The sequence below is a fragment of the Mustela lutreola genome, chromosome 1, assembly GCF_030435805.1.
Source record: "Mustela lutreola isolate mMusLut2 chromosome 1, mMusLut2.pri, whole genome shotgun sequence".
NCBI classification, from domain to species: Eukaryota; Metazoa; Chordata; class Mammalia; order Carnivora; family Mustelidae; genus Mustela; species Mustela lutreola.
In genome coordinates, this window is record NC_081290.1 from 279213448 (window position 1) to 279238804 (window position 25357).

At 42.0% G+C, this 25357-nt stretch overlaps 2 protein-coding genes across 8 annotated transcripts; one reads left to right on the plus strand and one right to left on the minus strand.

Annotated features, from left to right (window-relative positions):
* Positions 1–2402: 2402 nt before the first annotated feature.
* Positions 2403–6310, plus strand: LOC131822709 (membrane-spanning 4-domains subfamily A member 4A-like). Of its 5 annotated transcripts, none has more exons than XM_059158999.1 (6): positions 2403–2533; positions 3614–3742; positions 3934–3990; positions 4370–4501; positions 5280–5378; positions 5824–6310. In XM_059158999.1, exons 2-6 carry the CDS (start codon positions 3641–3643, stop codon positions 5902–5904), a joined length of 471 nt encoding a protein of 156 aa, XP_059014982.1. In that variant the 5' UTR covers positions 2403–2533; positions 3614–3640; the 3' UTR covers positions 5905–6310. The 5 variants fall into 5 exon arrangements, with proteins under 5 accessions (XP_059014982.1, XP_059014981.1, XP_059014984.1 ...); XM_059158998.1 differs by having other exon boundaries at positions 2409–2533; positions 3016–3742; XM_059159001.1 differs by having other exon boundaries at positions 2409–2533; positions 3691–3742.
* Positions 6311–14932: 8622 nt separating this feature from the next.
* On the minus strand, positions 14933–23594 carry LOC131813210 (high affinity immunoglobulin epsilon receptor subunit beta-like). Of its 3 annotated transcripts, none has more exons than XM_059143513.1 (7): positions 23465–23594; positions 20449–20605; positions 19901–20032; positions 19192–19248; positions 18379–18516; positions 17090–17191; positions 14933–15644 (listed from the first exon to the last, which is right to left on the minus strand). In XM_059143513.1, exons 2-7 carry the CDS (start codon positions 20602–20604, stop codon positions 15519–15521), a joined length of 711 nt encoding a protein of 236 aa, XP_058999496.1. In that variant the 5' UTR covers position 20605; positions 23465–23594; the 3' UTR covers positions 14933–15518. The 3 variants fall into 3 exon arrangements, with proteins under 3 accessions (XP_058999496.1, XP_058999488.1, XP_058999502.1); XM_059143505.1 differs by having other exon boundaries at positions 18373–18516; XM_059143519.1 differs by lacking the exon at positions 19192–19248 and having other exon boundaries at positions 18373–18516.
* Between the last annotated feature and the right edge of the window lie 1763 nt (positions 23595–25357).

Below are 25357 nucleotides of genomic sequence, written 5' to 3' on the forward strand. Positions count from 1 at the left end.
TCTCTTTATCCAGACATCTATCTCAGAAAGCACATGTTCAGCTTTATTAGAAACCATGAAATCAGGGACACCTGGGTGGCTCAGTAGGTTAAGCACCTGCCTTCAGCTCAGGTCATGATCCCAGGGTGCTGGGTTCAAGTCCCATATCAGGTTCCTTGATCAGCAGAGAGCCTGCTTCTCCCTTTGCCTGCCACTTCCCCTGCTTGTGCACACTCTCTCTCTCCCCTCCACCCCCTGGCAAATAAATAAAATAAAATAAATTCTTAAAAAAAAAAAGAAAGAAACCACTAATCAGTTTTCAAGAGAGGTGATACAGTCTTAGAATAAGAGGTGATAAGTTTTGCTTTTCCTGAGTAGTCTTCTGCCTCCAGGACCTCCTGAGAAGACTTTTATTTACTCAGAAATTACTCAGTTAAAATCACTTACTACTCAAAAACTGCATGTATACCAGAGACTAGGATGAAGGGGATAGGAAATCCCAAGGGAGTCATGTGTAAGAACTAGGACACTTTCCAGAAATATCAGCAGAAGCTTGGAAGATCATTATTACTGCCTGGGATTCTTAATCTCACAATAAGGGGACATAGTACTAATTCTAAATACTGCCGGGTAGAAAGGAATGTTTGGGCATGTGACTGATCCCTAAGTGGAAGCAAATCTTTGAGCTTCAGGTTTTGTGACTTAACCTGTCCCTGTGGGTAAAGACATGGATCCCACAGAGTCACCCTCAGAAGACAGTTCTTATGCACAGGTAGGTGGGCTTAGCCTTGAAAGTTTTTTGTTTTGTTTTAATATCTGTTAATGCAAATGTCTGACAACTTAAGCTTTGATTTTGAGAGGTGTTCATTTCAAACAGGCTTCCCCTCAAAGACAGCTGTCCAGAATAAACCACTGCCAGCCAGACGGTAAGCAGCCAGGACTCCTCTGGCACTGACTCTTTTTTTAGAGTTCTTTGTTGATTTCCCTAACTGATCATTTGGGCCACATGTTTTTTTTTTTCTCTTCTCAGTGCTTTAAATTCCTGCTCTTGTGTTATAAATTCACCAGTAGAGAATGAGTTCCCCAAACCCTAGGTCCTCACCGTCATCCCCAATAAAAGCAGAACTCAAGACCCCTGCTCCCCCGCTTCTCTCCCATTCTTGACCTTGACACAGTGGCCCCCAGTGCACTGTGTAATTTTCAGATCTCTCCCAATGATTGCTGCTGAAGGACATTTTGCAATTCTAATAACCACAAAGGTTGGTCCAGCCCTAACCTTGGTTTGGAAAGGGGAGATGTCTGTGGGAGGCTCAGTGGAGCCCAGATGAGTGTTCCTAGGCATTTCTAGCCTATTACCCTACTATAGATGGTCTGAGATTGTGCAGAACTCCAGAACTGCATGGTGGTAAGAAGATTCACAGCGTGGAGGAGGGATTTGTCAGTTTTAGACTCACAGCAACACAACTTGTCCAAGAGAGGACGATTCTTGTGGGGTTGCTGTGTGGGTTATAGCCTAAAACCAGAACTGTCCCCCAAGGCATCTTATCATATGGAAAAGGACTTGCAAGCCCAAATAGGGACAGTAGAGGGGGCACTTTCTCAGGGACATGGATACAGCGGGAAATCCACCTACAAAGACCACGAGCTGTAGGAGAACTGACTAGGTATAATACTCTAATACAACACACACCACCATCATTACTGGGCTTTTACTCTTATTTAGGAAATACTGTTGGATATTGGTGGAAAGCTGATGTCTTTGAGAATCAGTGTGCCAGCTGGTAAGAGGACTAGCTAAGGGGCGGAAGCAATGAATTTGTGAGAGAGATACCATCTACATAAATGATCATTGTTCTTCAAAGGCACATACGCCATGAATAACTAGGAAATACTTCTTTGCGTCACATCTGGCTACAATTAGAAGGAAGAACCGCTCCACTTTTATTTAGTGAAGTGGGTATGCCCTGCGTTACGAGTCTAGAAAAATCACATAGATTATGCTAAAAATTCCTGATACAACCAGAAAGTTTAATATGGAGAGTGTATTGCATTGATAATATAAAATGACATAAAATAGCATTAATTAAAGCAAGGGCTTCAGCAAAGCTTTGGTTTATGAAAACTTATGAAATCAGGGTAGCGTGCACCCCAAAAAGTGAGGATCTGGCATGCACCGACTTCTGTGTAGAATTCAGGAGGAGCACAGCAGTGGGGAGGAGGTGACATGGAGAACACGTGCATACTCCGATACGGTTTTCAGTGCGTGAGAAGTGGAGTTAGATTATTATCTTCGGGATGTATTACCAAGACGAAGAACATCACAGATACTCATCTGGCAGGTTGAATGAGATAAGTCACAGGAAACAAATGGCCAGCACAAGACTCTGGGCGATGTTTTCTTCACACTTAATACATCAGAGTGGGTCACTGTCTTTGAACACTGTCAACTAGAGACCACACACCAGAAGGGATCATAACCCATTCGTGTGTACTGAGACTTGTGTACCCATCAAGTCTTGTGTACTCATCAAGTGTGTACTGAGGAGATGCAAAGGTAGGAAGAAATCATTTCTCATCTTAACCCCATGCTTTGTCTCTGAGATGGCGTCTAGGTGGGAGGGATAGATACAGGTGCTTAGACTATGGGGCTCCCTATAAGTCAAGCTAGAGGAACTTTGTGAATGGAAAACTCTTGCTTGAAGTCTTGCTGTGAATGGGTAGTTGCTTTTGTTTCTGGAAGATGAGGGGGAGAGGTAGATATCTGGGTTTCAGTCTTACAGGGTTAGCTAGACTCCCTGCTTTAGGATCAATAATGTGTGTATACTGCCGAAGTTTGGAAACTGTAATTTAGTCTAGATTTATCTGCTTGGGTAGGTATGGGAAAAATCTGGGTTATGCCCTAATCAAACCATAGAAGTAAAAGGTGGTATATTTCTCAAAGACACAAATCCCTTCCCATTGGATTTTGCTATTGAACAAGGAAGATATTTAAATGTGAATCTATGCTGAGAGTGTTTTCTTTCCTGGTGTCAACAGCAACACAGGGACGTTGGAGGCAGAGACAGCCCAAGACTACACAATAAACCTTCCTGAGAGTGAGAGTATAAACCAGCTGCGCCACCTGGGTGCCTGGGTTTTACCCTCCCAGCAGCAGAAGAATCTGCTGCTTTTCCTGAAGGGACAGCCACAGGTCCTAGGGGTGAGTGGGCGCAAGATCAGTGCATAGGCTGTGGGGAGAAGAATGACTCCCCAGATGGCACTGGGACTTCCTCATGACACTCCAGTTCTCTAGATCATTGATTGTGGTGGACTGAGTGGAGCCTTCCTGAGCTGCACAAACCTTATAGATTCTAGAAGTGGAAAGAAGTGTAAAGCGGTCCATCACTGGAATTTAAAAAAAAAAAAAAAACAAGTCTCTATTTAGGTAGCAATTACATGAAAAAATAGTTTTAACCTACTGCCAATGTCCTGCACCAGACAAGGAAAAAGACTTGATGGGTTCCCTGTTATCTTCCTGGGAGATCGTCTCAAGCCTGGGGGTCTCAGAGGTGGGAGAGAAGTTAGTGTGCACTGATCTGAGAGAGAATCTTCCTCCTGAGAAGCGGCCCCCTCGAGGATGTCTTTTACCCTCCAGGTGGCTCAGATCCTCATTGGACTGATAATGCTGTGCCTGGGTGTGACAATCAGTCTTTTTCCTCCATTTGACTCCAGACTTCACTACGTGGCCACTGCAACAGGCTATCACATATGGGGGTCCTTCTCTGTGAGTATGAGCGATTGTTTCAGCATTTGCAATTTTTCAGGTACCTGCAATACCTTCATCCTTCTCTCTCAAAAATCCACACACTGCTGTGTAGGTCCCAAGCTTGGGCTGACTGTTTGGGGAGCAAGGAGGATGTTGTAAGGACGGGAGGGCAGGGGCAAGCCCTCAGTGGGTTCTCTCTCTCTGGTCAGTTCCTCACATCTGGAGCACTGTCCATTGCTGCGGGAAGAAAAGTGACCAGGTGTCTGGTAAGTGTCTCACTGGTGAGGCTCAGGTAGGTCTAGTGAAACAAGGAATGGCTCAGCTACAAGGCTATGGCACATAGAACCTTGTTCATTCTCTAAAGGACCCTAGAAATGTTTGGGGGCATCCCCTACAAGTGCTTCCTTACAAGGGCTTCCCTACAAGGGCTTAGCTCTGTGCTGTGTGAAGTTCTATGGGCACATGTTTCCTGTGCCTAAGCCTGAGGCAGCCAAAACTGTCCATCCTTATTCCGTAGACTGGGGAAGATCCCCAAGCCAATTCCCATACTCAGCTCAGCGCAGCTGAATGGTCCTGACTGACAAGTCGAACACAGAAAGAGCAGGAGAAGGGTTTGCAACAACTTCTCTCTCTCATTCTTTTCAGATCCAATGCAGCCTGGGATTGAATACCGTCAGTGCTATTGTAGCAGTGCTTGGCACAATTATGACAATTTTAAAAGAAATATTAATATATAGAGATGTGATATGGGGGTTTTCCTATGGAAGTTTATTTATAGTAAGTATATCCTGTTCTTTTAATGGAAATCTGTAAACTGGTCTTGTCTGAATTTTCCTCTGTAAATTCTCACCGCAGAACTGACCACAGCCACTGGTTATGTAGATGCTGAACACCCTCCTGAAGGCAAAGGGATCTAGGCCTTTGTGTCTTGCCAGGACCACTGAGCAAAAAAGTTAGCTTTTCAATACCATTCATGTCTGAAATCCCTGATGTGTGGTCGGTGAGCAGAAAATTCTGCGAGAACTCAGTTCTCTGAGGGACACTTTTCTCATGATTTTAAAAACTATCTGAGGAGAAAAAGAAAGCTGGTATTCTGGGTGCTCTGTGATGTTCAGAGATTCTGAACAACCAGCTGCAGTGGGGGGGGGGGGAGCGTGCATTCGTATTCTTAAATGCATGTGCAGCCAGAGAGGGGGAGAAGTTCAGGGGGTTCAAGGCAGGCTGTTCTAAGAAACAATTGCTGAGAGACGGAAGGAGACGTGTAAGGCAAGAAGTCAACCCTGGTCATGAGACGTGGGGCCGAGTCAGGCAAACAAACGAAAATCGGTATGGACTTGCCTGGACTTACCCGATGTTCTTGAGCCTGTGAGGAAAAGAGGAGAATTCTAATGATCCATTTTCAAGTTGTCCATTTAGTATAAATGTGAATTGGGAGAAAATTCAGGAATCCACCAGATGTGAAATTTGGCCAACAACTTCTGCCCGATTCTCTCCTCTTACAACTCCTGCTTTTCTGTCTTCTATAACTTGTGGGGATTTTCCATCTGTTTTGCAGGGAATGCTGACTGGCATGGTGTTCCTCTCTCTGGCAGAAGGCTGCATCGCTTTGTCTCTCTCTATCTATGCATGCAAAGTGGCCTGTTCTGTCAACAAGGTGAGTGCTCTGGGTCTTTATGGGTTGTCTCTCTCTCTCTCTCTCTCTGCCTCCGTGTGGGTGTGCGCACGTGCGCGCGCGCGTGTGTGTGTGTGTCCTCTTTTAGTTGGGAGGTATTAGGAAGAGAAAGTGGGAAAATGTTGTTTCATATATAAATCTTTATCATCTTTGAAGGAGATAGCACAGGTGGACAGCGAGGGAAATGGCCAACCATACTCAGCCAAAGAACTGTCCCTAGACCCTGAAGAGTCCTTTTTTTCTGATATGCAGGTCGTTTCTGGTATTGTTGAAGGAAAGGAGGGTTAAAGCAAGAATGAGAACATAGACCCACCAGGTATCAGGATTCTGAAGGAAAGTGTTGAGAGACCATATTGTTCCTAAGCATGTGGAACAACTTCCCCCTAACTGTAGACTATAAGGATTCAATGTTCTGATTTTTCCACAGGTGGTGGTTTTCTTACCGAATAATGACAACAACTCCTCAGTAGTCTCTCCTGAACATGTGTATGATGAGGTCACATTTTAGTACATCACGGTGGTTTGGCATTTCCAATCAGTTTGACCTATTAATTCTCCCTTGTTTGGCTGTTTACCACATACAACCAAGACTGTGAGAATACACCTGCCTGACTGTCCTTAAGTTTATATACCTAGGATCCACCTGTGGGTGGAAAAACAGTATAATAAAGGAGAAGGGAGTTGGGGGAAATTGGAAGAGGAGGTGAACCATGAGAGACCATGGACTCTGAAAAACAATCTGAGGCGTTTGAAGTGGTGGGGGCGTGGGAGGTCGGGGTACCAGGTGGTGGGTATTAGAGAGGGCACGGATTGTATGGAGCACTGGATGTGGTGCAAAAATAATGAATACTGTTATGCTGAAAATAAATTAAAGAATATATATGTTAATTAGTTGAATTCAAAATAAAATTTTAAAAAACAATGCAAACAAAAAAATAAATAAAGATTTATTTTAATTGCTGATGAGGAATTTTCTTTTGATTGCCCACCATGCCATTGACCAACTTTTCAAGGAATCATAAAACAGTTCATTCTATGGTCCCCGAATCTGCGTAAATAGAAATAAATTGTTTGATTCAGATTTTCTCGTATCAGTCCACGCTGTGCCAAATCTTTCACAGGAGACAAAGACATGCACGTTGATTATTTCCTATTCCAACAGCTCTGTGGGTCCCTATTTTTTTTTTTATTCTGCCCCCCCCGGCTGAAGATTCAGGACATTTCTACTGCCAATAAATTCTTAGTCAAGGTCAAGCAAAATATTACTTATATTTTTCTTCCTGAGTTCCTTGATACCCCTCTCAGATACAGGCATTTTGGGATTCAGAATAGCCCCATAAAGCTTTTTAGATCCTGATTCCTAGAACCATTGCATATATTACTTGGCAAATGGGAGTCAAACATCACAGAAAGAATTAAGATTGCAGAATCCTGGGTTGTCTCTCAGGCCCAATATAATCATATGGGTTCTTAAAAGTAGAGAACTTTTCCTGGTTGTGGACATGGAGGTGATACGACAATGAAAGAAGAGTCAGAGATCCAGTGGGACAAGGGGCTGACCCACCATTGCTGGCTTTGCTGGTGTCAGGGGATGTGATTATACTGGGCCCAAGAGACAATTCAGGAGACTCTCCTTATTTTCATCTTAATGAATGAATTAATTGTGTTTCATTAACCAAATATATAGCACTTATTTATTTATTTAATTTAACACATAATATTTTCTATAATTAAATACAATTAAATGTAATAATTTAATCAAATTATTTATTATTTATTTATTTGTTTGTTTGTTTATTTATTTTTAGAGATTGAGGAAATGCCAATTGAGTGCGGGAGGGGCAAAGGGAGAGCGAATCTTGGGCAGGCTCCATGCCCAGCATGGAGCCCGACTTGGGGCTCCATTTCACAACCCTGAGATCATGATGTCAGCCAAAATCAAGAGTCAGGTGTTCAACTGGCTGAGCCACCCAGGTGCTTCCTCCCCATTTTAAAGTCAGATGTAAGCAGCAATCCTCATTCATCCTGTTTGAGGAGCCACTGGTTTTTCTTCCAGTTAATAAATGACAGATGATATAAATATAGACGGGTGGAAAACATAATCATTAAAATCATAAAATCTTAAGTGAAATTAAGAGGGAGAAAGGTAAAATTGGACTCATAACTCACATCATATAAAAGGCACTTCCGTATGAATAATGGATTTAGGAAAGAAAATCATTACAAAGTCTAGAAGGCAGTGTAGAATGATGTATTACTATGTTGAGGCACAGAAAAATTTCTCAAGCAAGATGAATAGAACTTGCCTGAAAGTATGTTTCATGACAGTAGGTGCAAAATTAATTCTTCAATTAAAAAGAATCAAAAAGAGAGTGAAAAATCAAGAAGTAACTTTCTAAGGCATAATTGCAATACACAAAACATCAATAGGATTAATGTGTAGCATCTTTTAAAAAAATATTTTATCAGTTTGAGAAAGAGAAAGTGAGAGAGAGCATGAGCTAGAGGAAGGGTAGAAGGAGAGGGAGAAGCAGGCTCTCTGCTGAGCAGGGAGCCCAATGTGGGACACAGTCCCAGGACCCTGGGATCATGAACTGAACTGAAGGCAGATTCTTAACTGACTGAGCCACCCAGGCACCCCTATTGTGCAGAATCTTTACAGACTGCAACAAATCAACTTTTTAAAAAAGACATAGAAAGGGGCAAAAAAATATTAACAGGGACATCATAGAAGAGAATATGCAGATAACAAAGAAGCACAAGAAAATCCACCTTATCAGTCTTCAGGGAAATGTAAATTAGGTCCATAGTGGGGGCACAACTTCCTGCCATCTAGGAAACCTGATGACACCAGCTGATGGCTAAGATGTCGATTAATGTGAACATATACTCTTATTTTGAGGGAGACGTTTGATTTTAAAAAAACATTCCAGATAACAATTTTAAATTTTCTCATAAAGTTACATACCATGCTTTTCTAAGAACCAGTTCTTGCTCTCCTAGCTACAGACCCAAGGGTATACTTGTTTTGTTTTTAAGATTTTGTTTATTTATTTGAGAGGGAAAGAGACAGAGAAAGAAAAGGACAAGAGAGTGTAGGGTCCCTGCTGAGCAGGGAGATCAATTTGGGGCTGGATCTTGGGACTCCAGAATCATGACCTGAGCAGAAGGCAGATGCTTGGCCAACTGAGCCATCCAGCTACTCCCCCCTCCACACCCCGAATGGAGGTATACTTGTACACATGTAGACTAGGACTCAGGCACCAAAAGGTATTTTTTTAAAAGGTTTTATTTATTTACTTAAGAGAGAGGAGATATTGCAAACTGGAGGAAGAGGGAGAGAGAATCTGAAGCAGACTCTACACTGAGCACAGAGCTCAGTGGGGGGCTTCCTCTCATGATCATGAGATCCTGACCTGAGCTGAAATCAAGAGTCGGCTGCTTAAACTACTGAGCCACCCAGGAGCCCCACTGAAGGGTATTTTAAAGCAAGGATGGCGACAGCATACAATTGAAATAATGCAAACATCCCACTGAATGTAATGGATCACACACACACACACGCGCGCGCGTGCATGCGCACGCCTAGAAGGAGAGAGAGAGAGGGCAGTATGTATGTGTCCAGCGACATTATAAGGCAATGACCATGAATGAACCAGAACTCCCATGTGGAACCTCAATGAGTCTATTTTGAAGTGAAGAAAAGGAAGGGCGCTAAGGGGACCAAAGAGGGACATGCCCGTCAGAGGAAGTAGAGTAATGGAGTCTATGGTCTATCATCACCGGAAGATTCTCAGACCAAGGAGAGAAGGGATTCTGATTATTTCTGAAAATGGTAATTCGGCCTAACCCATTAACATTTTGAGCTTTCTTCGTTATTTTTCTTTTCTGTTTTGTTTCCATTTTCTTTGGTTAATCCAGCTACAAGAATCTTTTTCTTTAAACTTTTTTAAAAAGATATTATTTATTTATTTGAGAGAGAGAGCCAGCGAGAGCGACAGAGAGCGGGAGCAGGGAGGAGAGGGAGACGGAGGCTTCCTGCTGGACAGGGAGGCTGACATGAGGCTTGACCTCAGGACCCTGGGATCATGACCTGAGCTGAAGGCAGACACGTAACTGACTGAGCCACCTAGCTGCCCTGAGAATCTTTTTCTTGAAATCACCAGCCCGTGATCTTTATGAGAATGAATGTGGCATTTGCAATACGACCTCCTTAAATGGTTCTTTTCACATTTTGTTGGGATAAAGCATGTGGAAGGGGGCTCTCTACTTCCTATGAAAAGCGAGCGTTGCCGTGTGAGGAACAGTGCATGAACAGACTCCCCCACAACAGAGTCAGGTTTGAACCATGGCCGAACTCCATATGAGTGGTGTGACCTACAGCAGATCTTGTCTTTGCTAATCCTGAATTACCCATCTACAGAATAGGGGTAGCTACTAGGGGGTGTGCTATGGCTGGAGGGTTGCTTTCTCTTCTACGGTGTTTCCTTCCATGGGGAGGGAGCTCCACCAGAGCGTCTGTCTTATCCATCGCTATCTGCTTCCGCAGAAAGGAAGAGGCGGTGTGGTACGTTCCAAAGAGGAACCAAGCGTAATGTAGCCAGTCACTGCTCCCTCTGGAAGAGTAAGCTGACTGCAAAGCTTACAAATGTAGTACATGACAGTGGCTAACCTTGTGTGGGTCCTGCCTTGCCATGACTTTGCATGGTTGTGTCATTCTGAGACCCACTCTTGGGAAATCTAGAAGCCACCAGTTATAAGCTACATCGGCCAATATCAGACTTACTGATCTTCTGTTTTACTCTCTCATTTTCTAAAAGGTGAGAAACATGGTGAAGGACGATAAGTAATATTTACTGGATGTCTCTCAAATCTCAGTCCTTGCTGCTAAGTCAGGGCCACGGAAAAGGAAATAAAAGTAATATCTTGGTGACTTATTTCACTAAGCATGATACGCTCTAGTTCCATCCATGTTGTCGCAAATGGCAAGATTTCATTTCTTTTGATGGCTGCATAGTATTCCATTGTGTATATATACCACATCTTCTTGATCCATTCATCTGTTGATGGACATCTAGGTTCTTTCCATAGTTTGGCTATTGTGGACATTGCTGCTATAAACATTCGGGGGCACGTGCCCCTTCGGATCACTACGTTTGTATCTTTAGGGTAAATACCCAATAGTGCAATTGATGATCTCCCTGATATGAGGAAGTGGTGATGCAACATGGGGGCTTAAGTGGGTAGGAGAAGAATAAATGAAACAAGATGGGATTGGGAGGGAGAAAAACCATAAGTGACTCTTAATCACACAAAACAAACTGAGGGTTGCTGGGGGGAGGGGGTTTGGGAGAAAGGGGTGGGATTATGGACATTGGGGAGGGTATGTGCTTTGGTGAGTGCTGTGAAGTGTGTAAACCTGGTGATTCACAGACCTGTACCCCTGGGGATAAAAATATATGTTTATAAAAAATAAAAAAAATTTAAAAAAAGGTAATATCTTGGTGAAATAAGTCAAGCAGAGAGAGTCAATATCATATGGTTTCACTTATTTGTGGAGCATAACAAATAGCATGGAGGACATGGGGAGTTAGAGAGGAGAAGGGAGTTGGGGGAAATTGGAAGGGGAGGTGAACCATGAGAGACTATGGACTCTGAAAAACAATCTGCGGGTTTTGAAGGGGCGGGGTGGGGGGGTGGGAGGTTGCGGGAACCAGGTGGTGGGTATTAGAGAGGGCACGGATTGCATGGAGCACTGGGTGTGGTGCAAAAACAATGAATACTGTTATGCTGAAAATTTAAAAAAAACAATAACAAACAAACAAACAAAAAAACCTAATATCTTGGGTCACAGAATGATGCGCACAGATAGAAACTTCTTGCAGGGGCGTGGAGGATGGACTTACCTTTTTGCGGTCCTGTAGAGGGGCCTTGTGGGGTTTCTACCTTGACAGTCATCTAGCTCGTAAGAGCATGGTCCCTTGATGGATAGTTACATCTGTAAACTATAAAAGAACCAATAGGAGATATTTCTAACTATATCTATACCTAGCTGTGTATCTAACTAACAAAAGAGTAGGAAGAGTTGTTTATTTTATTTTATTTTTAAAATATTTTATTTATTTATTTGACAGAGAGAGATCACAAGTAGGCAGAGAGTCAGGCAGAAAGAGAGGGGGAAGCAGGCTCCCCGCCGAGCAGAGTCCGATGCGGGGCTCAATCCCAGGACCCCGAGATCATGACCTGAGCCAAAGGCAGAGGCTTAACCCACTGAGCCACCCAGGTGCCCCAAGAGTTGTTTATTTTAAAGAATGGACTCACGTAATTATGGAGGCTGGCAAATACAAAATCTGCAGGGTAAGATAATGGAGGGTTTTTCAGCTCTACTCAAGCCTCCTAATTTAAATGTTAGACTCATCTAAAAAATACCTTCACAGAGGCAACAAAAAGAATGGTTTGACCAAATATTTGCATACTGCGGCCTAGCCCAGTTGACACAGCGTTACCCATAACAGGTAACATGTAGGAAGAATTTCTCAGTACAGAAACGAACTCACCATGCCAACAAAGACAGTAGGGTATCAGCTACGGCAGAATGAAAAGAGTTCCCAAGTAGGCTTTTACAAATTAAGGAGTAGAAATTATTCTATCCTGCAGCTCAGGAGAGTCATTTGTGTCTCTCGAAGCACTGGTGAGCTTGTAATTCAAACAGGCAGTTTCGGGTCTGGGAGGGCATTAGGGAGTAACGTGCACTGAAAAGAAAGCAGAATAGGGCAGACTGAGTGACCTTGAAACTTCGAGGTGTGTACAGAGGCTCAAAAGTCCTACTCAAATATTATGACTGTGCATTTCTGAAGAGTACACTGGTTGTAGATAGGCTGATTGGCATTTACAGTTTCCTGAAGAAATACGCTGGAGAGAGGTTGGTGTTCAGTCTCTAGGGGAAGGCTTTCTGATGAACACAACCTTCTAGCCTCCTTTTCAGAGACGGACAGGCGCAACTCAAGCACCAATTAAAAGGTGCTTCTATGAAGAAGACGAATTTAGAGGCACACAAAGTACAAGGCGTTCTAACACGATATACTGCCTCTGGACAGAGACATGGGGAGAAAATGCTTCTCAAAGCCTGGGGCATGCAAGGGTTAGGAAAGGCAATGTCTTGGAAAAGTCATGGTGGAAGCATCAGGAACTGCGTAGGTCCTTGAGCCAAATGTGAAGCAAGGGTTTTAGTTTAGGAATCCGCTGAGGGTGATTCTCCAGCTGAAACAAGTGACACAGTCCAGAAGCCACCATCATGGAAGGCAGGTTTCACGGTCCTCATCGCCCCTTGTTATCGAGATGGAAGTGTCTGTGGTGGTGTAGCCTTGCGAATGGCAGTTCAGAAGAGGCAGGAGGGGCCCTGCCTAGACACAGAACCTAAAGACCATATTGCGTGGTGGGACAGAAGCCAGAACTTTCTGTTCATAAATCTTAAAACAGATGTAGTGAAAGAATTAGAAATTATTTTTGTAGTGGGGGGGGGGGGGCGCAAAGGGAGAGGGAGAGGGAAAGAGAACATCTCAAGCAGGGTCCATGCTCAGCACAGAGCCTGACATTGAGATCAGGACCTGAGCTGAAATCAAGAGTCGGTTGCTTACTGACCGAGTCACCCAGATGCCCCCAAATTAGAAATTATTGTATTAACCTGGATCTTCCCTAACCCAGGCCTTTTGTTTGCATCCAGAATTTCTGCTCAAAACAAACAAACAAACAAAACAAAACAAAACATTCCTCTAGCTTAGCTAATGACTTTGGTCACCGGATAGCATGAGCAGGTCCACATCAGAAGCTGAGTCTGGATGTGGAAGAAGCATGCCAGACAAGAATGCAAAATGCTCAGTATGAGAGCTGAGGCAAGATTGGGGGTTCAAGAGAAAGGGAGAGGTTGACCTGACAAAACCTAGGAATTCATACTTGGAGAAAGGAGAGGGACAGCTCTGAGCAATGCCTGGGTGGTTCTTACACCGGGTTGGCACAGTGATGTCAGAGCCGTACATCCCTGTGTGAGCACGTGGGCATGACTTCAGATGCTTGGACTCCCCCAGGAGGATGAAGGGCCACCATCTGGGAAGAGGTCAACCGATTTCTCCTTTCATATCCTGTCTCAGAGCAAATCCAAGAGCAACTTCTAACTAAGCTCCAGATTAGTTTGCCATTTTGAAACTTTATATAAATGGATTCATACATCTGGTAACTTTTCTGTCTGTCTTCTTTCACTCAGCATAATTAAATTGAAATTCACGCATGTTGCATTGTCTGTGGACAGTTCATTCCTTTTTAATTGTTCCGTGGTAGGATTTCACTGTTTGGATATGCCGCAATCTGTTTATCCACTTACTTGTTAACAGACACTGAAAGTGTTTCCAGTTGGGGCGATTACAAATAAAGCAGCTATTGACATTTGTGTATGCCTTTGGGGGCGCCTGGGTGGCTCAGTCGGTTAAGCAGCTGCCTTCGGTTCAAGTCATGATCCCAGAGTCCTGGGATCGAGTCCCACATCAGCTCCCAGCTCCATGGGGAGTCTGCTTCTCCCTCTGACCTCCCCTCTCATGCTCTCTCACTCTGTCTCTCTCTCTCTCTCAAATAAATAAATAAAATCTTCAAAAAAGAACAAAAAACAAAACAAAATAAAAAAACCCCATATACCTTTATTTCTCTTGGGTATCTACCCAGAACAGAATGTCTGGGTGATTAGCAGGTGTTTAAATTTTTAAGAAACTGCCAGAATGTTTTCCAGTGTAATTGGATCATTTCACATCCCCACCAACCGTGTATGGGAGTTTCTATTCTCCCTGTTCTTGTTAATACTTGTTATGATCAGTCTTTTTCATTTTAGCCATTCCAACAGAAGTATAGAAGAATTTCATTATGGTTCTAATTTGCATTTCCTAACAATTAATGATACCAAGTATCTTGTGTTTATTTGTAATCTCCATGCCTTCACTGGTGAAGTGTCTGTTCAATTATTTTGCACACATATTATTACTCAGGTTGTTTGGTATTTTGTTGCTGAGGTTTTTTTTTTTTAAGATTTTATTTATTTATTTGACACAGAGAGAGAGACAGTGAAAGAGGGAACACAAGCAGGGAGAGTAGGAGAGGGAAAAGCAGGTTCCCTGCTGAGCAGGAGCCTGATGCGGAGCTCGATCCCAGGTCCCTGGGATCATGACCTGAGCAGAAGGCAGTTCCTTAAAATGACTGATGCACTCAGGTGCCCCTGTTACTGAGTTCTGAGCATTCTCTATGTATTCTGGATTCATGACTATTATCAAATATATGCTTTATAGATATTTTCTCCCAGTCAGTGGTCTCTGTTTTCTTAAAAAACACACTCTCAAATCTTAATCTCAAAACCTGCTTTGAGAAACCAAACCCTAGATAGCATCTTATGAAAAAATTTAAAAATGCTGCGATACACAGTCACCAAGAAGAAAGCAACACTACTTTTAAAAAAATCATTGAGTGGTAGGGTGATTAAATTGGCGTTCAGTTAATAATGAAGTTGCTTTAGATTTTTATTGTATGTCATACATCAGAGTGTGGTCATTTACACTTTGTATCTTATTTTATTTTCTCATGTTCACCTTAACACAAGCAAGGAAGAGCTGCTACATTCAGCAGTCAAAGGAACTTAGATTGGACCCAATGCCGAACAGTATGCCACCACTTATCCAAACTATTTGTATAAAGATTTTTCACTTGAATCAATTGTCAAGCAAGAAGGAAGTACGGTTTCTAGGAAGAAGCAAGTGGGTAACAACAAATTACTCTGTGAGACCCAAGAACTAATATTTGCTTAAAAATGGTAATAGATTATCCAAATGAGAAAAAAAAAAGGTCTATTCATCTATGGAGTGCTTGTACTAGTACTTGCTGGTCAACTATAAAATAAAGCACATATACTGATAATTGTGTGTGTGTGTGTGTGTGAGAGAGAGAGAGAGAGAGAGAGAGAGAGAGAATTGCATGATGAAATCTGTGGGAAGGAGGGTATTTGTAGGAGATCCTAACAGAAAATCTGTCTTTGGTTGCCATCATGGATCCAAGATGCCCCGGTATGGTAAAGATGATTATGATGGTGTCTCACAGATCAGAGTGAACAGGATCTATATCTTGCAGCACTAAGTCTTCATAAATTTCAGGTTGAGTCAATAAATCTTGATAAGGATCTTCAGAATGTGATCTGATCAAGCAACTTAGTGCAGAAATCTAGAAATATGACATCATAACATTTACAATTATTTCACCTCAATTTTCAGTGATTTTGTCTGATCTTGTCAATTTATCCCTGCAATGCTCTAGGTAGGTCACTGACTCTCAGCTGGTGGTATTCCTACTCCCACCCCACCCCCAACCCAGGCAGGGGATATTTAGCTATGTCTGAAGACATTTTGGTTGTGAAAATTGGGGGTGGGAGACATTGTTGACCTCTAAGGGATAGAAGCAGGGATGGTGTTAAACACCTTACTTTGCACAGATCATCCCCACCACCCCCACAACAAGTAATTATCCATTCCCAAATGTCAGTAGTGCCCCAGCTGAGACACCCTGGCCAGCCGAGGTATTCACGACAGCCAAGGCAGAGATAGAGCAATTCCAGCCATATCTGGAACCACAGTAAAATACATTTTTCATTGATCTTGTTGGGTATTTATGTAGTCAACAATCCATGCCAGGATCTACAGGAGTTTGAGGAGGAGAAAGAGAGAGGGCCATTCCAAAAAAATAATAAAATGTTGTCCGTGAAGGAGTACTTGGGTGGCTCAGTCGGGAAAGCGTCTGCCTTTAGCTCAGGTTGTGATCTCAGGGTTCTGGAATTGAGCCCCTTGTGGGGCTCCCTGATCAGTGGGGAGTCTGCTTCTCCCTCTCCTTCCGTTCCTCCCCACCCCCATGCTCTTTCTCTCAAATAAATAGGATCTTTTAAAAATGCTATCCATGAACACAGAGAGCTATGCCCCTCTCTCTTTCATCCTAGGGACATGGAAACAGAAATATTGGTATGATAAATTTGGTGGGGGGGGGGTCACAAGGCCAATCATTTTTGAGGGCTTTCAGAATCGATGACATGTGGCTATGTGAGAGATATACACATATGAATATGTAGGTACACATGAGCACAAGAACATGTTGGCATGTAGATGATTGATGGGATAACATGGAAAATCATGAGGTGTGGAATTACTATTTAAATTATGTGTTCCCAGAGTTACCGCATCTCTTACTTCACTGCGACATCTTCCGTTAAGTATTTACTGTATCTATGTGATTTTCACTAGTTGAAGACATGGGTAAAGCCCCTGTTTCCTTATCTCACAACCCAGTGAATATAAATACATGTTCAGTATATTTTGGATGAATGAATAAGAAATGAATGTGTAATGTGTGAGGGAATGAGGGAAACTGTGTAAGTCATGAGGAATGAAATGTTTCTACAAAGAAATAGGTAGAGATAGGTTGTCTGGTGACTGTAACACAGAGCCACGGTTGTCTAAATTCACCAGCTCCCTGTCTTCCCATTAAGAGGGCTTTTGAAGGTGATTGTAGTGGTGGTTTTGCCATCTCTATTCAACCAGAGATGGAAGTTAACAGCACCTATGATTCTCTGAAATGCTTTAAATGCTCCCTCATTTTCCCAATAAAAAAAGGTTACTCACCCAGCTGATCTCATTGCCATGCACAGTATAAGTGAGCCCACAGAGCGAGAAGGAAATAAAAATTTGCACACAAGTCACTATCATTTGAAAGATCACGATAACCTACGGAAGAGAAGAGGAGCAGGAGCTTAGATTTTCCTACTTAGCTTTAGCCTGTGCAATGCTCCCCCTGGTTGCCCAGGGGCAAGAGTTAGTGGATATTTTGCAGAACAATGCGCTCCCAATCCAGGATATGCACATTCTCTTCAGACAGAAGCCTGGATCAGACACAAACCTTGCTTCAGTGAGCACCAGACATAAACTCCTACAGAAACAAATGTGAGTTATGGGAGTTCTAAATGGCAAAGTTCTGCCAAAAAACTCCCTTCACATTCTAGAGTGAATTACTGCTACTTCAGCCATTTTGTCCCATTTATTAGACAAACACTGACTATGAACAGGCCAGGATTTCTGTCTGTCTGTCTGTTTCTCTCTCTCTCACATACCCGCATCCACGTATGCACAGGCATACATGCACATACACAAAGGTCATGAGATTCAACTTTACTTGCAGAAAAAATGGATTTACCAACATTCCACTTGCCTTTTAAATTAACATTAACATTAACATTAAAAGGACGCAGACCAGCTCCCAAATTTTATATAATTTTAACTATAATTTAAATGTCTACTTTAACTAATTCTAATCCATAGGCTAATATTCTTTTTTTTAAAAAAAAAATTTAGTTATTTATTTGACAGAAAGAGAGAGAGATCACAAGTAGGCAGAGAGGCAGGCAGAGAGAGGAGGAAGCAGGCTCACTGCTGAGCAGAGAGCATGATGCGGGGCTCGATCCCAGGACCCTGAGATCATGACCTGAGCTGAAGGCAGAGGCTTAACCCACTGAGCCACCCAGGTGCCCCCATAGGCTAATTTTCAATTAGTGTTCCAGATCAAGTCTCTCTTCTCTGATCTATGAACAATAAAAGACTGTTCATAGATCAGTGGGGACGGGGCGGGGGGACTGTTCGTAGATCAGTGTGCCCAGAGAAGAGAGAGAATTCGGAATGATAAGAGTATATGTTTTTCAAATGATACACTCACACAATTCTTCAATTCTAATATCAGGTTTTTGTTTCCTTTTTAAACAAAATTCATGATTACATTTGTTTGTTTGTTTGTTTTTTCCCTCTATTACTTTTCAACTTTGAGAAACTTCATGGTAGGTTTTAGTCTCTGAGGACTAATAGAACTGAAAGCAAGCATCACAGGTGAAAAGACCATCCAACAAAATAGTACTTACACTTACAAAAGTTTTAATCAGTGAACACTCACGTAACTCTGAGCATTCAGATAAGAATAGATCAACTAAATTCACTGAGAGAAGAACTACCCCAGTGCTTGAAAGTAGTGTGCTGATGATGTTAGCTCCAATAGTCACTCCAGTCTGCAAGAGAATAATGCATTTAGTAGAAGTACTCAGGGCCTTTGTATATCTGGATGCCTCTTCGGCAGTATCCTTGAGTCACACCCTGGCTCCGTGGGCTAGTGTAGGTGAGCCTTCATAAGCAACCCAGCCTCTTTACCAGAGCGGTATGCTGGCAATCCACCTCACACATGGGAGAGAAGGAAATACCTGGTCCTCCTGAAATGAAAGGTCATGGACAGAGCCACATGGTGGGGATTCTGTCTCTTCTGATATCACTGGTAGGAGTGATCTCTAATATGTCCTCCTGAATTAGAAGCTCCTGGAATTAGAAGCTCCCTGATACAGACGCACAAACATATGCACCATCCTCCCCATTTTATCCTTCCAAAATGTACCTCTTCAACCACTGTGATGGGATCTGTATGTAAAGACTCCCTTAACTTTGCTTCTTACCAGATTTTTAAAAAAGTGTTTGCTAAAACTCATACAGTTGAACACTTTCTCCTCCTAAAAAAAGCTAAGTATATGCCTCATATGCTAAAGAATTAATAGATCATTGAAGAAAAAGTTGCAAGGTAGTCAATAAAATAGACTGGAAAATCCAAATTTTGTGTTGGTTTAGCTTTGTGTAGAGAGTCAGAGTCAACTGCTCTTATTAACTCATGAAATAGCAAAAGGGAAAATGATACTCACCAGAAATTTTGTTTGTTTTTTTGTACATGAGATGGTCAAAGATCCAGACATGATGAACTGTTTGTAAGACAGGGAAGACATTCATGGGGGAGAACTCTTTCCCATCCACATCACCTACCACTACCCTGGATGACCTACCCTGAACCCCACATCTCACCCAGTCAATATGTATATTCTGATAGAATATTCCTAAAGAACAAATCATTGAACTGAATCAAGTTGGATCTGAGTCTACTTTGGGCATATGGATGGAAGAATATTGATGTGGACAGAAGGTGAGGCAAGGGCTCCATGTAGATGCCATCAGTTGTGACAAAGTTGGATGGGAAGAATGATCTGCCCTACACACCCCCATTCTAATCCATCCAAACATATTCCAATCTGAAAGTTCATTTGCTTTCTAATGTACGCCTGGATCATCTCAGTTAAGGACGATCTCTCCTTTCAAAGGAGAGAGCATGGGACTCGAGCATTTTTTTAATTTTGGCCAAACACTTGCAGTTGGTCCTGAGGCTACTTTTGTCACCTTCTCTCCTACAAATCCCCTATCTACTCAATACAGTGGCTATGCTAAATAAATAAATAAATGAATCTATCTCAGCTGTTGACTATAAAAAGGAGGATAAACTAATTAAATACATTTTCCCTTTATTTATAATTTCCAAATAACTTCTTTGGTTCCCAAAGTATTTCTAATTGATATACTCACAGACACTCCAGCCCAGAATGGGTAGCCAATATAAAAGCAGAATAAAAGACCCCTGTCCTTAATGTACCAGTAGAAAAAAATCTCGATGATGCCAGCTAAGAAGCATTTCAGACCAGTCATTATCTGAGCTACCTGGAGGAAGAAAAACAGAACATAGGGGTGAAGTAGAAACTCTTTACAATTAGAGACATCTTTCCTTCAGATCTCAAGATCATATATGAATCACGTGTGATCTTTTCACCTTAATTGGAAAATAATCCTTGGAAGAGAATCCAAAGAAATTGTATTGGTTAATCAAGCCTTGTTGATGGATATTACCTCATGGGGATATTACATTTGGGAAAAACATTCCATTTGATCTCTGAGAGCCCCAAACACCTTCATCCCAAAACATTTGACCTAATGGTACACCCAAATATATCGCCCTCACTCACTTCTTACCTAATCTTATGAATTGGCATGAAAGAATTTATCCCAAATAAAATTACAGAGCACATTAATTTTTTATACTCACCCCCCCAATTTCTACAGGACTAACGGTAACTTACACCCAGAGATTTCAGATTTTTTTTAAGGAAGTTATGCAGCTTGCTGGGTAGATGTCCATCAGAATTAGTTGCATCTGCTTGTCCCACGTGCATGCTTTGAATTTCATTTGTTGAAATGCCCTCAACAAACCCACCGGTACCAATGACATCTCTCATTCTGTAAAAGACCACACGTAGTCAGAATTCTTCATCAAGCCCCACAACGCTCAGGGTGCAGAGTGCTACACACATTTCTGGAGGCGTTTTGAAGAAAGCAGCTGCACACTTCCTAGTACCGAGAGGATTATATACATATTTTTAAAGATTTTATTTATTTGATGCAGAGAGGGAGACAGCCAGAGAGGGAACACAAATAGGGGGAATGGGAGAGGGAGAAGCAGATTTTCTGCAGAGGAGAGAGCCTGATGCAGGGCTCAATCCCAGGACCCTGGGATCATGACCTGAGCCAAAGGCAGATGCTTAACGATTGAGCCACCCAGGTGCCCTGAAAGGATTGCATTTCATAGGAAGAGAAGACACTGGCAAAAGGTATTACCTGTAAAACTTGTTCCCTTGGCTCCCAACAAATCTATCTGAAGGAGATGATAAGCAACCCTTACTGGAGGTCTGGAAGCCTGGGTTCTGAGGCCCTGCAGGATGGAATCAATCAATGCACTATGGGATTCTGGAGCACAGTAAGGGGAGACAGGCAGGGACAGGTAAATGGGGTGCCACTCCCAGGAATCAAAGATGCTCACCCTTGCAAAGGGTGAAATCTGATTGAAAGGATGCATACTGTAATGTCAGGCACACCCTGACAAAGATCTCAACTCTCCTAGTTATTTGTTCTGGAGCTTCAGAAAATTCATGTACATTCTCCAAGTTTCTTTCTTTTTAAAAGATTTTATTTATTTGAAAGAGAGAGAATGAGAGAGAACACAAGAGGTGGGAGGGTCAGAGGAAGAAGCAGACTCTCCACGGGGCAGGGAGCTGGATGTGGGACTCGATCCCAGGACTCCAGGATCATGACCTGAGCTGAAGGCAGTCGCTTAACCGCTCAGCCACCCAGGCGCCTCCATTCTCCAAGTTTCTATTCTTCAGTTGTGATTGAGGAATAGCAGTGTTTATCTCACCTCATAAGGACTTCATGATGTAATGTTATTGAGATAATGCATCAGAGCTATTTAATAATCAGCAATTGGAGGAGTGTTTCCACTTCATTTCTTTTCTCCTCAGAACAAGAGCAATTTAAAGCTTTTCTATTAATTCTCCCATATCATTGCCTAAAATTTCAATATGATCAATTTTTAGAATAGAACAGAATGGATCTCACTCTATTGGCTTTTCCTCTAAGCCCAAATTATTATTTTTTTCTTTAGAAAGCTACACTGTTGTTTTTCTTTTGAGAGAGAGAGAGAGAGAGAGCAAGTGAGCCCATGGTGGTGGGTGAGGCAGAGGAAGAGGGAAAGAGAGAATCTTAAGCCTGACGTGAGGCTCCATCCCAAGACCCTGAGATCATGAGCTCAGTTGAAATCAAGAGTAGGAGGCTTCATTGACTGAGCCACCCAGGTGCTAAATACATTAAAAGATTTTCAAAAATACAGAGAAATTCACGCAAAGTTAGATTTACTACACACCACTAATGATATTTGTTTCCATTCCATCTCAATAGTTGTTGATATATACATAAATGGTTTTTGAGAGCTTAATTATGGTTTATGTGCATGCTTATCTCTAAATTTTTTACACTTAGCATTATATATTAAAAATCTTTCCAAGTGTCTTCTAATCATCACTTTTACATCTGTACAATATTTGATAAAAAGGCTAATGGTATAATTTATTGAGCATTCTCACGATGCTATATATTAAAGTGACATTTTTGTTACTTTAATAAATATCCATTTAACATTAATATTTATCATATTTCCTTTTGTGGGATTACTGCATCAAAGCATAAGGATTATATAGCATGTGTTACACAGCCCAAATTTCGTGCCAAGAAGGTTTTCTCTGTCTTCGTCGTCACTAGAAATACCTGGATTATCAGGTTAGGACACCCTCACTGAAACACTTCTTTTCTAAAGATTCAATCAAGTATTTACAAAATATTTCAAACTAAATGTAAAACATAGTGGCAGGTTTTTTTTTTTTTTCTTTTTCTGGCTGTGACATTCTAGTAATTTAAGATTTTCTTTATTGTTGTTTGTTTAGCATCTAGACCATCGTTTGGCATCTAGTGGGAGGATAACCTTTACTTTTTAAATGAATTAATGATAAACAATGAAAGGAAGATATTGCTGAAATTCTAAAACAAAAACAAGTAATTCTTTTACGGGTAAAACATGAATTCTGATGCAAAAGGACAGATAGAATTAAGGACAACACACGTGGCTCTAGGAACTTCCTGAATCACTTTTGACCATGGAGTGTACAATGGCCTCTGTGAATTCCTTTTATCTGTGTATTTCAGAGTTTAAGAAAATGGCATACTCACGTTTTGGCGAAGAAGATAACTGTATTTTCCAAAACTCTAATTTCAAAATGAAACACTTCCCTAACCTGTGTATGAGCGCATATGCTTGTGGTTAAAATTTTTACAGGGATAAGAAGGGGAAAATAATGATTGTCTCTGAGTGCAGAAGAGGGGAAAAGGGACTGAAGTCTCAGGGCTAAGGCTTCAGCTCTGCCTCCAAAGATTTATTTATTTTTATTATGTGACATTGAAGCAAATGAAGCCAAAAGGCGATCTATTGACTCTGGGCAGTAGGCGAAGTATTCGGAACGGTGTTGTCTGTGTGTATATCCTTACTAAAAAGATAACAGCAAGAAAATACAATAACCCAATACAACACAACAACCGCTTTGTTGGCAGAGAAAGCATGTCCTGCTCCCTGCTCCCCTCCCTGGGTCCTCACTCTGCAAACCTGGATCTGCTCCCAACCGAAGGATTTTGTGTATCCCCAGCCCAGACTCATCACAGAATCATTGCCAAATTCTACCAGAATATATGAAACCGAAAACGCTCTGCACCTACCTTGATCTCTCTCCTAGGCTGCTGGGCTTTTAAACAAGCTCTCCTGGTTTGCAACTTTGTGTTTCATCTCTTTCACCCAGCTGCCCCACTGCCTTCTGTCCTAGAGAAGGATGGTTATGGCAGAATTGTTACTCTAGACTTCTTCATTTCCAGCTTCCACTTACATATATGGGCAGTAGAGATAAGCAAGCCTTAATAGTATTGGAAGATAGTCAGCAATCTACCAAGCTCAGAAACAAAGCTTCCTGGACTCCTCTGACCATACATATTCTATCACGTTTGTTTTTATTGGATTATTTAGACTCAAGCTCCCTGGCTGACATGTACATTAATGGTTCTGTTCTCATTCTTGTGATGTCCTCAATGTGCCGCTATCAAAAAGATGACTTCAAACCCTGGCCTCTTCCCCATTGCCACCTGCTTTTTCTCCTTGCTGAGAGGACACTTTTGAAAGGTTTAAAATGTTTCCTTTTCCCTTATCTCCAACATCAGAGAGCAGTACAGTCAATGGCATTCAGAATTTCTTCTTCCAGACCTTACATGACACAAGGATCTACTTATGTATTTTAGAATTTTTTTTTAAAAGGAAGCTGAGAACTGGATGGAAGATCACAAGGCTTAGTCAAACCAAGTCTCTGATTATTCAAACCAAGTCTGTCAAAACGCCTGCCTGTGTTGTCAGGGTTAATTTCAGCCCATCTATAATCCCCAGAGCTGTTTTTGGTGGAGTGCCTGCAAGGCGCTGACCTTGGTCAAGGCATGAACACATGGACTCATTGAGTTGCTTTGTAACCATGGGTCTGAGGAGTTTCTGGGTGGTTTGTGCCAGCTTGTCAGCATTGTTTACTGATAACAGTGTGACTGGTGATTTGCACGTGGCTTCAAGGAGACCACAGATTGTGTGCTGTTGGGGCTGGTTGCATAACATGCCCACAGGACAAGCCAGGTATAAGAAGTCCAACCTCCACTACAATTCTGGGCTCCCTGGTCCTGAGGTATTCTGTTGGGATTCGCTGTCAAAAGCAGAACATGCATTCCGGAGGAAAGGGGGAGACAACTGGAGCTCAAGCCTGGCATTACGGACTACGAGGCAGTTCTTAGCTGGAACATATATCCTTAGTTTAATGCTATTGTGATATCATGTCCTATCCCTCCAATAGATCCTAGTTGCACACATAGTCCTGCTGGGTCCTATGACTCTTCTTTACAAATTAAACACTAACTCTTTCCATTGGAACATTGGCATTAGAAGTGACGTTGCATTGAAGACCAAGATTCATCTTTAACTAAAAATATTGCTTGGGATTTATTTATAGAAAAAAAAAGGATGCTTTTGATAAAGGGGGTACAGAGGTGGTTACTGAACCACTGTGGCGTGAAGTAGCACAGGCTTTAAAATCAGTTACTGATCACAGAACTTCCAGGTATAATATGAAAATGATAGAAATTTGACCTTAGGATCTAGCAAAATGAATGAGTAAGAAACTGCAAAATTCGGCTAAAAATTCGTTTTTAGTGTTCCTGCTTAGCAAAAACAAAAGTGAGTTTTTCCCTTTTTGGCCAACAGGAGGAGTGCCAGCCAAAGGAATCCAGTCAACCCACACTGATAAATTGTCTTCATCTATATAGGCTTTTGAGAATGTAGCTTACAATGGATTAAAGGAAACATGCACCCTCTACACTCAAAAAAGGCACCTGCTCTGCTGTCTCTCCTTCGCCTTATGATGGTCAGTGGCTACTGAAGCCACAGAAACACTGTAGAAGCTAGTGGCATCAGAATTGTTCCACAAAGACTATCGCACAAGCTGATACGGTGATAACAGACATCCCACCCACCAGAGCGGCCCTCTTATTTGGCTTTGTCATTGTGACCTCAGGAAGATGGCAGATGGC